At 43.5% G+C, this 17372-nt stretch overlaps 1 protein-coding gene across 2 annotated transcripts in view; it reads right to left on the bottom strand.

The window, feature by feature from the left end:
• The window catches only part of LOC127575173 (EH domain-containing protein 3), a 59683-nt gene extending 44839 nt beyond the window's left edge, over nt 1-14844 (bottom strand). For both annotated transcript variants that reach the window (XM_052024868.1, XM_052024869.1), the window contains exons 1-2: nt 14426-14844; nt 8627-8803 (exon numbers count right to left, since the gene is read on the bottom strand). In XM_052024868.1, the coding sequence (XP_051880828.1) occupies nt 8627-8803; nt 14426-14652 (404 nt within the window). In that variant the 5' untranslated portion in view covers nt 14653-14844. The remainder of the gene's footprint in view (nt 1-8626; nt 8804-14425) is intronic.
• Between the last annotated feature and the right edge of the window lie 2528 nt (nt 14845-17372).

Here is a 17372-nt window from a genome sequence, read left to right as displayed (position 1 = left end):
CAGTTTCCCTTAGACAGTTAGAACTAGATGGGTCGAGCCATTTTAGGATACAAGGAAATCAGATAATATGGGGAAAATAGAATGAGAAAATGGAAGCTTCAAAGGCTTTGACATGATAGTGAATGCCAGACAGACTGTGCAACCTACATCAGTTCCCATTTCTAATGTTCTCAACCCAAATTCCACATTCTTACAAGTGAAGGAATTAAAGTTTATCTGCAGATTCAATTTTCTCTTATATATCATTGAATACCCAAAGGGTAAACACATTGCATCAAAGAAAAAAACTAACAGAAAATTTGCACATTTTAATCTACCTGCACAAAACTAACCAAGTTTTGATGTCATGATTCTATTGCATTTAAGGGAATCAGTGAATAAAACGTCATGCAACATCTGCTCCAGAGTTTGCTTTGTAGCCCTCAAGATTAAGTTATGACCACATAGAAGCTTGCAGTTTTAAAGACTTAGCATAGAATTATTATTATTCAGTAAATGTGTTTTCATAAATGATTATGATTTACTTCCACATTAATTTTCATATTACTTCAATAAATTCAAATAAATAGCAGCAGTTATATGCTGATATTACGACCTAATGAGAATTAGCAATAACATTAAAACATGTACGACATATTTGTGAAACTAATGTTTAAAAACAGCATAATTTTTAAAGTTGAACTAAAATATAATGATTTAAAAAAAATCAAAATTCAGGGGTTCAGGACATCCTCAAGAGGGCCAAATACAAAAGTCTGAGCATAAATTGAACGTGACAATAGTAAGGGAGAGAGTAAAATTAAAGCTTTTTCTAAAATGGGAATTTACCTTAATTGAAATTTGGCTTCCTCTAATCTAAATTTCATAGAGTTGCTTTTTCTTTTAAAACTTAGGATAAACTAGTTTTATCAATCATGGAGGCTTTCAAGGTCAGTGACGAGTAGCTCCTACAGGAAGTACCATCAAGTCCAAATGTGACATTTCTGCTAGAAGCAATTCCAAATCAGACCTTGAACTAGAGGATGAGTTGAAACCCATCCAATAAATTGAGAGGGGAGTTTCTGGCAAAGGATTTCAGCAAGCAGTGGCTCTGCTGACAAATGTAAAGGAAGAGTACAATAGGTCAGAGAAAATGAAAGAAGACTGGCTAGAACCAGATATTTGAGAGGAAATCATCCATGCCAACAAGTTCGATGCAATGACTTCCCACAGGACAAATAAGAACTCTAGGCTGGACTATCCACTACATTTTGATATTCTGTCATTGACAACAAAGATGTGTCTTTGGGAGAAAGGTTAGGGGATGTAGTGGTGGAGGGGTGGGGGGGGGCGGGGTAAAGTGTAGAAGCAATGGGGGGAGTTATTGTTAGAGGGGTAGGCTCTCAAGTTTGGACAAAAGCCCAGCAGTGAGGGAAGACATTTGAAAAAGACATTAAGAGGCAGCAACTCATGGACAAAGCCATTAAAATAACAGAACATAGATCTCTAACCCCAATATCTGTAGTCCAAAAAACACCCCAAATCCAAACTTCTATACCCTTCATCTGAACTGGACCAATCCAGATGAAGGGTCTCAATTCAAAATGTCAACTGTCCATTTCCCTCCACAGATGCTGCCTGACCCACTGAGTTCCTCCAGCTTCTTGTTTGTTGCTCCAGATTCCAGCATCTGCAGTGACATGTCTCCAGACTTCTACAAGTGACTCAAAAATACTTATGAATCTAACAAATACAATAAACAAAGGGCTTTATATAGCAAGGTTGTACCCAAGAAACTTAATACAACATACAAGTAACATCAAAGTGGCAACTGTTAAACACAGGCAGCAATTGATACCTGTAAACCAAGTATTCAAAATATTGCTCAGTCCCAAAGAATTTGGTTTAGTCATTTCTTCTGGAATAGGTTTTAGAGTAACAATGCCAAGATAAAACAATGAAACAAGTAGCTAAGCAAGCCTTTGTAGTATAGTAAGCACCCAAAACATTCATTCTCCATGAGCAGTGCACTGTGGCTCCAGTGTAGATCATCTAAAATACATCATAGTCATCTAAGTAGCTGAGGTGAGTGACATCAACCAAATGTATGACACCTACTGCTAGGACCAACAGACACGTGGGAACAATACCACTTACAGATTCCCCTCCAAATCATGCACCATTCAGACTTGGAAATACATTGTCATTGGATCTAAATTCAAGAATTTCCCCCAACCCAAACAGCAGCTCTGTTGGAGTAGCTTCACTAAAGGGACTGTACTGGCTCAAGACAGTAGCTCAACAGCACCTTTTCATGAGCAATAAATGTTTCCCTTTGTCAGCTATGTTCAGATACTGAAACAAAAAAGGCTGAAAATTGAAATACTCAGTGCAGTTTCACAATATAAAAAGGAATTCAAAGTAATTGCAGGTACAGGGCAGAATCACGGCAGGTGGTGGGGTGAGGAACTGATGGGATTGCTCTGCTGGGAGACAATGCAAGTTTTGAGGGGCTAAGTGGCTAGAACTTTTGTTGTAATAAACAAATATGGGGAACAATCATAAAAAGGATGCAGAGATGGAAAAATCACCCATGAATGGCCTACGCTGTGGTAACTGGTTTATATCTTCTTGGATTTCCTCTCTCCTTAAACGAGTGTGAAATGTTCAGTTTGAATCAGAAAAAGTCATTAAACAATGCTTCAACTGTCCAGGACCTACTGTGTAGAATCCCGGTGCCAATCTACCTGTTCTGCAAAACAGACTCCTAATTTCTCTTCCTTCAGCTGCTGTCTTTCCTTGATTCAAGTGCCATGAGAAATTTTTCAAATTTATATTGCACGTTTGACATTCAGTGTTGCCACTCTATTTAAGCAAAGTTTGATTATGTTCATTTGGAACAAGAAAGGAAGCACTAAAACAGTTTAAAAGTCGGGGGAAAGAATGCAAGATAGACGAAAATATTCACAAGCAAATATAAACACTTATTTCATTTGTATCTAGTAAATAATTTCCTCAATGGCAATCTAAAAGCCTGAGAGCCATGCCATTTCACTGTACAGTAGCATGCTTTGTTTCAAGTGTGAAAGAAAAATCCCACGTTGAAATCCTGAATGCCCAGATTCATTATCATTTGATGCATTATTAAACTGGCACTTGACAAAAATCAGTGGATTTTTGCCCATGGTTACATCATGTATTTTCTTTGCATTATTATCAATGGTCAATTGCATTTTTAGTAGACATTTAACTCATTACGGTGTACAATTCTTTGCTGCGTAATGCATCTCTTTTTTGCAGGAATGTAAATACATATACGTTACAGATTAACAGAACAACATCCATTGAGCCATATAATGATTTACTAGTACATGCCACATTAGGTTGTTAGGTTAATTTACCATTGTAAATTGTCCCTTGTAAGTAAGTGATAGAATTGAAGACAGTTGACAGGGAAAAAAAAATGGAATTAGTGCAAATTGATACTTGATCAGCAGGGACTCAGTAGACCGAAGGGCCCATCTCTGATCTGTACGACTCTCTAAATCTCAATTTGGAAAATTAGAAGCATGTACATTTTAAAATATGCTACTCACCTTAAAAATACCAACCTTTAGGTAGTTTCAAATGTGTGACGAAAACCAAAACAGAGTAATGCCATCAGTAACAGAATAAATTATAAACAGAATCTGACATTCCCTGCAATAGATTAGATTGATCTCCTATTAGGAGCAACCCTGTAAATACTTCATTGCTAACTTTTCTCCCCAACCCCTTAAAACCAATACTAGTTGGACCAAATTCTTAATCATTTTGATTGCTTTCTTCAGTGTTAGTATCATAATAACAGGTGCACCTCAAATAGATGCACAGTATTGGATACGATTTCAGTCGGGGGGGGGGGGGGGGAAACGGAAGAAAAGAGTGGGGGTGACAATGGAATTGCCTCAGAAGGGAAAGCAGCAATAGCCAGATTTGTGGCCTCACAAATGGCTCTGCTGCACGGATGGGGAGGAAAATTATTGGGAGAGCAATGGTGATAGGGGGTTCATTTGCAAGGGAAGAAGAGCCTTTTCAAAGACCACCAACAAGAGACCAGGATGGTATGTTCCCTCCCTGGTGCTAGGGTCAGGGATGTCCCAGAGCAGATCCAGGACATGGGGGGGTGGGTGGAAGAGGAAGGTTGGTATCAGTGCTCATGGTACATGCCAGTACCAACAATATGGGTAGATAAAAGGATGAGGTCCTGCAATGCAAATTTAAAGAATTAGGAGCCAAAAAGGCAAGATCTCAAAAGATGATAATCTCAGGATTACTTCCTGTATCACAAGCAATCAAATATAGGAATTAGAAGAATAAATTAGATGAATGTGTGACAGAGAGAGGGTGATGCAGGAAGGAGAGATGTTGATTCCTGGGACATTGGGACCGGTACAAACAGGATGGATTACACCTAGGCAGCACCGGAGCCAATATCCTCATGGAGGACACTGTGCCTCTGGGGGATTTAAACGAGAATGACAGGGGATGGGAACCCGAGTGGGAAGACTAAGGTGAGGAAGCAAGGAAAGAAACAACAAACAGGAAACCAAGAGGCAAGGGTGAGGCAAGCAAGGCCATGTGCAAAATAAGATGACCAAGATTGTTAAAGGGGAAAGCCTGAAGGCATTTTTCTAACTTCATCTTTCCACTGTTTCTTCCAACCAGATGTATTTTGAAGTTCCCATCCACCTGCCTAGGTTAAACTCTCCTCAATAGCAGCAGCAACTGCCCCCACCCCCTCCACCAGAATATTAGTTTGTAGGATTGCTCTCCCAACTTAGACACAGGGCATTTAAGTGTTAACCACATGGAGTGGGGATGGGATCAACAGTAGGCCAGAACAACAGATTTCCTTCCCCAAAAGAGATCAACAAACCATATGGGCTTTTCCAACAATCTGGTAGTTTTCTCCCTCCAAGTTTCAGACTACGAGTCAAATTTAAATTGCACAGCTGCCATTTTGGGATTTGAATTTGGATCACTGGATTACTAGTCCAGTAATTTGACCATTGCTGCAATGAAAGAACAAACAGAACATGACATTGGATGTTATGGGAGTGAATGAAAACAAAGATAAGAGGGATTTACAGCACTGGACAGAATTTTCAATATGCTTAAATTAATAGCCTGGCCATAGGGTATTTTGGGATGGTCAAGTCTAGAGGTGATACAGGAATGGTTGATTTCAGAAATAGATGAGCTGAAATAACCAGCAACCAATGATACTGGAGGGAGAGAGAGAAAAAATATAGGTGATTTCTGAATGATGTACAGTATGCCGATTGTAAATTCATCTGTGGATTGCAGAATTTGAGCAGTATGGTTCAGGTCAAGGACAGCTGGGGAAGTAAAACTGGTTCAGAAGAAACAGTCATTACTTATGAGGGCCTCTCTTCATTGTCCCCTGCTGGCAACCTCCCCCTCCTGCAGGTCAGCAGGCAAGAGCATCAAATGGGCAGACCATGGAAAGCACATTGGAGACCACAAGACCTCTCCCCCACCTCCAGCCCCCCACCCCCCCCCCCCCAAAGGAACAAGATTTTCTTGCTAAGGGGGCATGACATAGTTCACTGGGGTACAAGTTGCAGCCCCCAGAGACAATGAGTAGTACAGATGGATACTTGATGGTTGGCATGGACATGGTGGGCCAAAGACCCCGTTTCTGTGCTGTATAAATCTACAACACATTACATTCCATGCCCAATTAGTCTTGGTTGGCATGGACAAGTTGGGCTAAAGGGGCTGTTTCAATGCTGCACAACTCTAACTCTGCCTACATTGGGATATGCAAGACTTCAACCAAATATAGTTAACATGGGTATGGGCTGTGTACACAAACACATCATGTATTTCTACACCCATTCCACCTCCCCCAGGTTTACCTAGGCACCACTGGTGCCATCAACATATTAGTTTCCTTTACCCATTCCCAATTGTTTTTGTACTGTTAGAGAACACGTGGGGGAAGTCTAAGTCACATATAGGCCAGACTAGTTACGGATAGTAGATCCAACATGAGTTTAACAACAGTTTGGTAGTTTTTGCTGTTATCATTACTGAGACTGCTTTTCCCCCACTCAATTTCCAGATTATTACCCAAATTTAAAATTGCACAAACACTGATGAGATTTGGAATGGGGGTTCTGGATTGTATTGGTATATTATTGTCACTTGTACCAAGGTACAGTGAAAAACTTGTCTTGCATATTGATCGTACAGATCAATTTATTACACAGTGCAGTTACATTGTCAGTACAGAGTGCATTGAGGTAGTATAGGTAAAAACAACAGTAAAGTGTCACAGCTACAAACAAAGTGCAGTGCAATAAGGTGCGAGGTCACAAAGTAAATCATGAGGTCAGAGTCCATCTCATCGTATAAGAGAACCATTCAATAATCTTATCAAAGTAGGGTAGAAGCTGTCCTTAACCCTGGTGGTATGTGCCCTTAGGCTCCTGTATCTTCTACCCGATGGAAAAGGAGAGAAGAGAGAATGACCTGGGTGTGTGGGGTCTTTGATTATGCTGGCTGCTTCGCCAAGGCAGTGTGAGGTAAAGACAGAGTCCAAGGAGGGGAGGCTGGTGTACGTGATGCGCTGGGCTGTGTCCACAACCCTCTACAGTTTCTTGCAATCCTGGGCAGAGCAGTTGCTGTACTAAGCCATGATGCATCCAGATAGGATGCTTTCTATGGTGCATCAGTAAAAGTTGGTGAGTGTCAAAGGGGACATACCAAATTTCTTTAGCCTCCTGAGGAAGTAGAGGTGCTGGTGAGCTTTCTTGGCCATGGCATCTATGTGATTTGACCAGGACAGGCTATTGGTGATGTTCACTCCCAGGAATTTGAAGCTCTCAACCCTCTTGACCTCAGCACTGTTGATAATAGGCAGGTGCATCTGCACCACCCCCTTTTCTGAAGTCAATGACCGGCTCTTTGGTTTTGTTGACATTGACGGAAAGGTTATTGTCATGACACCATGTCACGAAGCTCTATCTCCACTGGTCCTATAATCAATGTAACCAATGAGACCAGTAGTATGGTCAGTGTGGCTAGAAGGGATTAATATGATTTTAAAACAAGGATTGCAGTTGACAATAAGGGTAACAAGTTAAAATGAGGGCATTCACAGGTATCATTGGGGGCAGTTTGGATCTGGGCCTCAGAAGGATTGAGACTGAGATCTGACAGCAAAGTAGGGGAATGTTTTGTGGTAGTAGCAGTAAGCTGGAGGTGGTTTGAAAGTCAAGGCAGGATTGATTGACACATATAGGGACTCCCAAACCAGCATTCTGCTGGCTAAACCAAGCTGAATGAGGAATGACATCATCCCACATGACCCTAATGCGACTCACTTTCAAAGTGCCCAGCAGAATTTCCAGAGATGCAAAATGACCTGCAAACGGTCATTATCACATTTCAGTTCAGAAAATAAAAACTGATTTGGAATTTTATAAGTGTTGAAAAAGCCAATTTTCTAGGGTATTGCAACGTTATTTAATTATATAGTCACTTAAGCAATTTAAATGTTCTGAGATACTAAGAGTAGAGTGCAATACTGAGTGTGTTTTTCTTTAAAAAGCAAAAGGGAAATAAAAAGTCACTTCAAGAAATGCTGCTACATTACTTTTACTTATCAAACAGAGCCATCTAAAAAAATATTTAACTAGCACAAAAATCAATATGCATCATATTACTTCAACCCAGTCCACAAATCATGAAATTACCTCCACTGCATTTTTATTCTTCCCAGTTTTCTAATTTTATTCCATTACTGTTATTCATAAACCTTTAACAGCCCAGTTAAATTTTTAATGTCTTTTCAGATCCATCTATAATGCATGGACACAGCTGTAGAGAGGTTAGTTGGATAAGTTTGATCCCGAGATCCCCTTATTTTCAGACTAAGCCAATAAAATTCCAGTTGATAATATTTAAAAAATAATCTGAATTTATAATTCCTGTATTAGTTAAGAATAGAAAATTTCACGTAAAGTCAAAAGAATAACTAGCTTATAGAAACTGATAGGGTTTCTGTTAAATCTAATCTGCATGCTGATTAAAAAAGATTTTTGAAACCAATTCTGCATTATTAATGTCTTTTAAACAAGGTGGCAATTTGCTTATAGAAAGAAACAATGCTAAGCATTCAAGTTCTAAAGATTGGAAGCAAAATCATCTGATTAAAATCATCAATCTTAATGTAATGAATCTACTCAAGATATATTGATTGGCATCCTTATAAATTTGAAGTAAGGATGTAGCTTAATAAGAATACTCCACCTGTAATACTAATTCACATATCAAATGCTACAATCACATTACTTATGCAAGTACACAAAGTATAGATTTCTGGCATCTGAATGCCAGACTTGGTTTATTAAAGTTTACTTGTTTTAAATAAGTTGGATATGGAACATTTTCCAATATCAAGTACTGGGTGAATATTATCCATTCTTGTACTTACCACTGAACCTAACTGCCAAAGAGATGAGTAGTCAGTTTTTTTAAAATGTTTTTTGTATTCATCCTTTCCTATTGGCTTGCCCTGCACAGCATATTCCCTTAATATCATAACCAACTTTTAATATGATCAACATTAACAAACCTGTTCAAAAATGCATTGCCAAAAGCATTAAGTTTCCGGAATGGTTTTTTTGGATCCACCACCAAAGCATTTCCTGGAATCACACCTTCCACATCCCCATTCATTACAGCAATGAAGCAGTCAGTAGTCGGTTCAGGCCCAATTCTCATTCCGGGAAAGTCTTGTTCCAGAAGGTACCTGATTCAGAATCACAGAAAATCAAGAATTTGCAGCAAGCAATACAGACATTTGATAGGCATACATTAGCAACAATTGCTTGGTTTCTGTTAACCATAATTCCTCTAGCTTTGCTGAAAGAACAATTCACTTGTTTTTACAAAGAAGGGCTGCAAAAACAGAAGCAGGACATACAATGCCCAAAATTGCTTGCCACTCAATTAGTGAATGGCTGATCTGTACCTCAACACAATTTACTTTGCTTCAAGTGCCTTAGTAACAAAACTGGAGTGTTCAATTTTCAACACTGTGGCTTTTGATGCATGAGGAGATGTACCAGATTTCTATGTTCCTATGCTGAAAGAGTGATGGCCAAATCCTTTTCCTAAATTGGTAACCTTAACCCCTCATCCTGCATTCTTCAAGAGGAACTAGATTGTTCCCCCACCCCAGCCCCCCTCCCCTCAATATTTAACAAGAGGCATTTTGAAATAAATTAATCATTGGAGTCAAAGGAATACAAACCAAGTTTAGCAATTAACCCCACAATTTAAACTCTCTGAACCCAGGTATAACTCTGGTGAATCTGTTGTAACCCTTCCAAAGGGAAAACATCTTTATGAAGGAGCACAGACAGAAACCAAAAGCATCACTCCCTCTCATCTGTATTTCAAATCATGGTTGGAGTACTTTGCAATTTTGCTCACTACATGAAGTTATGCTCTAAAGCAGCAAAAATTTTCAGCATGATTCTCGAACAGTCAAATAGTTACACCCATGAAGAAACAGGCCAAAATCTATTCTCCAATGGAAAAAAAAGAGGTGACCCAAGAGGAAACAGACTGGAAGCCATAAAGTAGCTGTAAATCAAAGAGAATTCAGGAAAATCTACATCCAGAGTGTGCTGTGAATGTAGAATTTTCATTCACACAGAACAACTTAATAGCATTGATGAAGTTAAGGGAAAAGTTAACAAGATGCAAGGAAGAAGTGATGGAAAGTTGAAGGAGGCCTGGAGGAACCCAATCCCTGCCCTTCCTTCCAAGGACTTGGTGGATCAATAGACTAGTTTTGCAGTAAAATCTTATGTGCATCTGAGGCAGGAAAATGTATTTGAGATATGGATCAGCTGGAAACTAAAGGCTGAACAGAATGAATGGCTGCTCACTTAGGACAGGAGAACCAAAGCCTATGACCTGGGCACAAAGTAGTTCCAATGAGGTCAGCCTGATGCAAGCCTCCATGCAAATGACATACATGGTATGCATCAGGTTGGTTGAAAAAAAAATCAATAGATTTCAGTTCAAGAGAATTACAAATGTACAGGCCAAATATGGCACAGAAGTAGGCAACAGGTGGGAAGGTACTGAAAAGGACTGGCAGATAAGCTGATGAAGTGGGCATAAGGGTTATTATTAACTGAGGTCACAAAATACAAGAGCAGGCAAGTCAGAACTCAGGAGAGTGAGTTTGTGGAATGTCTAAGGGACGTTTTTTCTGGAGCAACTTGTTGATGAGCCCACCAGGGGATTGGCTGTTTTGGATTGAGTGCTGTGTAATGAACCTGAGGTGATTAGGGAACTAAAGGTAAAGGAACCACTGGGAACCAGTGATCACAATTTGATTGAGTTCAGTTTCAAGTTTGAGAAGGAGAAGCTGATAACTGGTGTATCGATGTTTCAGTGGAACAAAGGAAATTACAATGGTAAGAGAGAAGAGTTGGCCCAAATTGATTGGAAGAGTAAGCTAGCTGGAGGGACGGCGGAGGAAAAATGGAAGGAATTTCTACAGGAAATAAGGAAAATGCAGGATAGATATATTCCAAGAAAAAAAAGGTTTCAATGGAAAAAAGGCACAAATGTGGATAACGAGAGAGGTGAAGGCTAAAATAAAAGCAAAAGGGGCGGCGTACAAAGAAGCAAAAATTAGTGGGAAAACAGAAGACTGGGAAGCTTGTAAAAACCTGCAGAGAGAAACTAAGAAAGTCATCAGGAAAGAAAAGATGAATTATGAAAGGAAGTTGGCGGATAACATTCAAAAGGATACTAAGAGTTTTTTTTTAAATACATAAGGAGTAAAAGAGAGACATGGGTTGATATAGGACCAATTGATAACGGTGCAGGAGATATTATAATGGACGATAGAGAGATGGCAGAGGAATTGAATATTTTGCATCGGTCTTCACCGTGGAGGACATCAGCAATGTGCCGGTTAGTCAGGAGTCTCACGAAATGGAACTGAGTTCAGTTAAGATTACTAGCGAGAAGGTGCTAGGAAAACTAAATGGGCTAAAGACTGATAAGTCTCCCAGACCGGATGAGGTGCATCCCCAGGTTCTGAAGGAGGTGGCTTTAGAGATAGCGGAGACATTGGTGATAATTTTCCAGGAATCGATAGATTCTGGCATGGTTCCGGAGGACTGGAGGGTCGCAAATGTAGTTCCGCTGTATAAGGACGGTGGGAGGCAGCATAAAAGAAATTACAGACCTATCAGTCTGACGTCAGTAGTGGGAAAGTTATTGGAATCTATCCTCAAGGATGGGGTTACGGAATACCTAGAGGCGCAAGGCAAGATAGGTCCTAGCCAACATGGTTTTGTGAAGGGAAGATCCTGCCTGACCAACCTATTGGAGTTTTTTGAAGAAATCACAGGTAGGGTGGATAAGGGAGAGGCAGTAGATGTTGTGTATTTAGACTTTCAAAAGGCCTTCGATAAGGTGCCTCATAAGAGACTGATTAATAAGATGCGATGTCATGGAATTATGGGTAGGATAACAGAATGGGTGGAGCATTGGCTGGTTGGCAGGAAGCAAAGGGTGGAAATAAAAGGATCTAGTTCTGGTTGGCTACCAGTTTCTAGTGGTGTGCCGCAGAGATCGGTGTTGGGGCCGCTCCTTTTTACCTTGTACATTAACGATTTGGATGATGGAATAAATAGTTTCGTGGCTAAGTTTGCAGATGACACCAAGATAGGTGGAGGAGTAGGGAGTATTGAGGAGATAGGAAGGTTGCAGAGAGACCTAGACAGTTTAGGAGAATGGGCAAGGAAATGGCAGATGAGATTCAATGTTGAGAAATGTGCAGTTGTACACTTTGGAAACAGAAATAAATGGGCAGATTATTACCTAGGAGAGAAAATTCAAAGTAGGGAAGTACAAAGGGACTTGGGGGTACTCGTGCAGGATACCTTAAAGGTTAACCACCAGGTTGGATCGGTGGTAAAGAAAGCGAATGCTATCTTGGCATTCATTTCGAGAGGTATAGTGTATAAAAGTAAGGAAGTGTTGACGAGGTTCTACGGGGCACTAGTGAGGCCTCATTTGGAATACTGTGCGCAGTTTTGGGCCCCACATCTCAGGAAGAATGTGCTGACGTTGGAGAGGGTTCAGAGGAGATTTACGAGGATGATTCCAGGAATGAAAGGGCTTACGTATGAGGAGCGTTTGTCGGCTCTTGGACTGTACTCACTGGAGTACAGAAGAATGAGAGGGGACCTCATAGCGACATTTAAAATGTTGATAGGAAAGGACAGAGTAGATGTGGCTAGGCTGTTTCCCTTGGTGGGTGAGTCCAGGACCAGAGGGCACAATCTTTAGAATTAGAGGGTACAATTTCAAAACAGATGGAGAAGTAAGTTTCTTTAGCCAGAGGGTGGTGAATTTGTGGAACTCCTTGCCACATACAGCAGTGGAGGCCAGATCAGTGGGGGCGTTCACGGAAGAGATAGATAGATATCTAAATAGTAGGGGTATCAAGGGATATGGAGATAAGGCCGGAAATTGGGATTAGAATAGGTTTTTTTTCTTCCCCCCCACCCCATTCCTCATTTTTTTTTCTCCCCCCCCTTTTCATTGGAGCAGACTCGATGGGCCGAATGGCCTGCTTCTGCTCCCTTGTCTTGTGATCTTGTGAGAATGCTGTACACGACATTAAATAGGCCGCAACTTGTCTACTGTACACAGCTATGGTTACCAAACCTTAAGGATGTAATAGTTCTACAGTTGAATGAAACAGAATGTGAAATTCAATGCTGAGAAAAGCAAAATGATCCACTTTTTTCAAAAAGAGACAACCTAGGCTAAACAATGTAATTCTACAGGGAGAAAGAGAAACCCTGATGAAGTAGACCTTTGAAATAGCAAAACAGGTTGAGAAAACTGTTGCCAAAGCACAGATGCTGGTTTTCATATACCATAGCACTGTGTGCAAAAATCAGGGAGATTACATTGAATCTTTACAAGACATTGCTTAGGTCCCAATTAGAGTAACAAGACCATAAGATATAGGAGCAGAATTGGACCATCCAGCCCAGAGTCTGCTCCGCAATTCAATCATGACTGATTGTTTTCAAACCCATTTTCCCACCTTCTCCCCATAACCCTTAACCCCCTTACCAATCAAGAACCTATCAATTTCTGCCTTAAATACACGCAGTGACTTGGCCTCTACAGCCCTCTGTGGCAATGAATTCCACAGATTCACCATCCTCTGGCTGAAGAAATTCCTCCTCATCTCAGTTTTAAATGGATGTCCTTTTATCCTGAGGCTGTGCCCTTAGATCCATGGGTCTCCTACTGATGGAGACATTCTCTCCACATCCACTCTATCCAGACCTTTCAGTACCCAGGTTTCAATGAGATCCCCCCCTCATTCTTTTGAACACCATTGAGTGAAGGCCCAAAGACATCAAAAATGCTCCTAATAGGTTAAGTCTTTCATTCCTGGAATCATTCTTGTGAACCTCCCGTTTTCAACATTAAGTTTAGAACATCACACCTTGAGAGAGCACAAAAGGTTTATCCAGAATAATGGATTTTAGTAACATGGATAGACTAGAACAGTTGGGGTCATCCTCCTTGAAGTCAAGATATCGAAGAGAAGTATTCAAAACCTTGGGATATTTAACCAAGGTAAATAGAAACCCCGATTAAAAGTGGATCAAGGGTACATGACACACGTTTAGTCAGCAAAAGATCTTGGATAACCATTTGGAAGTGAAAATTTTTGGAAGACTTTTGAAAGAATGCAGGCAAATGGGACCAGCTGTGCTGTCCTGCAAAGACCTACCAGATTATCGACTGGAGTTATTTACTCCATACATCTCAATAATTCTTCTCCTTGGAGATTGAAATGGATATTGCAAGATCTCAAGAATTTGTAATAAGGGAAGATTGGATCAGCTTCTCTTCGGTTCACCAAGAACAAGAGGCCCAAATCAAGGTGTATAATAAAGCAAGAACTAGCCATGGCAAATAGGCAAAAAAAAAGACAGCACAATCAATACGTACAGGACATCGATTTAAAGTCATTGGAAGGAATGGAAGAAAAATATCACTCAAAACCTGCAAATCACAGCCTGAAAAGATGGTGGAGGCAGAAATCTAATCCTCACCACATTTAAAAAAAAATCTGAAGTAGTACATAGGCTACCGATCTGGATCACGAAACTGAGAAGGTTAATCTGGAGTGTTAATGGCTGGTCAAGTGGAATCCTCCCGGGCTGCGAATTTTCACTGTATTTCCTTCGTGCCCACACATCGGGAGACACTTGTTTCCAGGCAAGTGCAACGCCAATGCAATGCCGAGCACCCCGTCCCCCAGCCCCTCCTGCCTCGGGGGGGGGGGGGGGGGGGGTGTTGTTACCTGATGAAGGTGGTCTTGCCGGTTGAATACTGGCCGACCAGCAGCAGCATGGGCTTGTTGTCGAAATCCGCATCCTCCAGCGAGGGCGAGTGGAACTCGTGGAAGCGGTAATACTCCTCCAAGGGAAGCAGCTTGGTCTTGTAGAGTTTCTTCAGGCCGTCTGTCACCGTCTGAAATAGCTCGGGATCCTTCTTACCCCGCTCGTTTCTCCCCAGCCAGCTGAACATGGCGATTGATCCTTCGCGGGGGGGAAAAATCTCACAATTTATAAATTTATTTGCCCCGATTAAAAATCCTTCGGGGGGGGGGGGGGAAACTGGCAACGAGAAAGTTTATTCTCCGAGCTGCAGGATTTTATTTCGGAGGAGCAGTTTCTAATGACAGCAATGCCCTTTGCACAGCGAAACCTGCTCAGCGGCCGTCCGCTGCTGCCTCCCGGCTGCAGTTAAAGAGCCGGGTCGGGCCATGTTCCCGCCCACCGCCAGCCGCCCCTTCCGGTGACGCAATTGCGAGCCGCGTGCGGCGCGAGGCGGCGGTTGAAGCGTCAACGGTCAACGCGAGCCGGTCGTCGTGAGGGGTCGTCAACGGTCAACCCGTCAGGTCAACCCGAGCGCCGGTCGTCGACGGTCAACCCGTCAGGTCAACCCGAGCGCCGGTCGTCGTGAGGGGTCGTCGACGGTCAACCCGTGTCGGGAGGGGTCGTCGACGGCCAACCCGTCAGGTCAACCCGAACCGGTCGTCGTGAGGGGTCGTCGACGGTCAACCCGTCAGGTCAACCCGAGCGCCGGTCGTCGTGAGGGGTCGTCGACGGTCAACCCGTCAGGTCAACCCGAGCCAGTCGTTGTGATGGGTCGTCAATGGTAAACCCGACCCATTCGTGGTGGGGTGGGGGGGGGGCGGTGGTCAACCTGACCCGGTTGTCGTTAGGGGTCATCAGCAGTCAACCCGACCCGGTCGTCGTGGGGGGGGGGGGGGGGTCGACGGTCAACCCGACCCGGTCGTCATGAGGGAGTCGTTGACGGTCAAACTGTTGGGTCAACCTGACCCAGTCGTCATGGGGGGTCGTCAATGGTAAACCCGACCCGGTCGTCGTCGGGGGGGGGGTGTGGTCGTCAATGGCCAACCTGACCCGGTTGTCGTGGGGGGGGGGGGTGGTCGACGGTCAACCCGACCCGGTCGTCGTGAGGGGGTCGTTGACGGTCAACCTGTCACGTCAACCCGACCCAGTCATAGTGAGGGGTGATCGACGGTCAACCTGACCCAGACGTCATGGGGGGGGGGGGGGGGGTTCGTCAATGGTCAACCCGACCTGGTTGTCGTGGGGGGGGGGGTCATCAACGGTCAACTCAAACCAGTCATCATGGGGGGGGGGGTATCGGTATTGGTATTGGTTTATTATTGTCACTTGTACCGAGGTACAGTGAAAAACTTGTCTTACAAACCGATCTTGCAGGTCAATTTATTACACAGTACAGTTACATCAAGTTAGTACAGAGTGCATTGATGTAGTACAGGTAAAAACAATAACAGTACAGAGTAAAGTGTCACAGCTACAGAGAAAGTGCAGTGCAATAAGGTGCAAGATCACAACAAGGTAGATCGTGAGGTCATGAGGTCACAGGTCATAGTCCATCTCATTGTATAAGGGAACTGTTCAATAGTCTTATCACAGTGGGGTAGAAGCTGCCCTTGAGTCTGGTGGTACGTGCCCTCAGGCTCCTGTATCTTCTACCCGATGGAAGAGGAGAGAAGAGAGAATGTCCCGGGTGGGTAGGGTCTTTGATTATGCTGGCTGCTTCACCAAGGCAGCGAGAGGTAAAGACAGAGTCCAAGTAGGGGAGACTGTAATCCGAGCCACCGAGCCAGTTGTCGTGGGAGGGTGTCACCAACGCTAGACGCGATACGGTCGTCGTGGGGAGTCATCAATGGTCAACCTGACCCATTCGTTGTTGGGGGGGGGTGGTGTCATCAACGGTTAATCTGAGTCAGTCGTCATGTGGAGGTGTTGTCAATGCTAAACAGGACACGGCAGTCGTGAGGGGTCGTCAGCGGTCAACCCGACCCGGTCGTTGTGGGGGGTGATCAGCGGTCAACCCAACCCGGTCGTTGTGAAGGGTCATTGATGGTCAACCCGAGCCGGTCGTCGTGAGGGGTCGTCGATGGTCAACCCGTCAGGTGAACCCGACGTAGTTGTTGTGAGGGGTGGTCGACGGTCAACCCGACCCGGTCATCGATAGGGGTCAATGGTAAACCCGACCCAGTCGTCATGGGGGGGTCATCAATGGTCAACCCGACCCGGTCGTCATGGGGGTGGGGGAGTGGGGTCATCAACGGTTAATCCGAGCCAGACGTCGTGGGGAGGTGTTGTCAATGCTAAACAGGACACGGCAGTCATGGGGGGTTGTCAGTGGTCAACCCGACCCGGTCGTCAACAGTCAACCCAAGCCGGTCGTCGTGAAGGGTCGTCAACGGTCAACCCGACCTGGTCGTCGTGGGGGGGGTGTCATCAAGGGTCAACCCCAACCAGTCATTGTGGGGGGAGGGGGTGTCGTCAATGGTTAATCCGAGTCAGTCGTTGTGGGGCGGTGTCGTCAATGCTAAACACGACACGGTAGTCGTGAGGGGTCGTCAACGGTAAATGCATCCTGGTTGTCATGGGAGGGTCATCAACGGTAAACCCGATCCAGTCGCTATGGGGGGTCATCAACAGTCAAACCGTTGGGTCAACCTGACTCATTTGTTGTGGAAGGGTCGTCAATAGTCAACCCGACCCTTTCATCGTTGGGGGAGGGGGTCGTCCATGGTCAACCTGACTCGGTCATCGTTAGGGGTCATCAGCAGTCAACCCCACTCGTTCATTGTGAGGTGGTGGTCGACGGTCAACCTGATCCGGTTGTCATAAGGGGGTTGTCGACGGTCAACCCGACCCAGTTGTCATGAGGGGGTC

The sequence above is a fragment of the Pristis pectinata genome, chromosome 10 (genome assembly GCF_009764475.1).
Source record: "Pristis pectinata isolate sPriPec2 chromosome 10, sPriPec2.1.pri, whole genome shotgun sequence".
NCBI lineage: Eukaryota > Metazoa > Chordata > Chondrichthyes > Rhinopristiformes > Pristidae > Pristis > Pristis pectinata.
The sequence above is the reverse complement of the archived record's forward strand: the minus strand, read 5'-3'. Positions and strand labels throughout refer to the sequence as shown.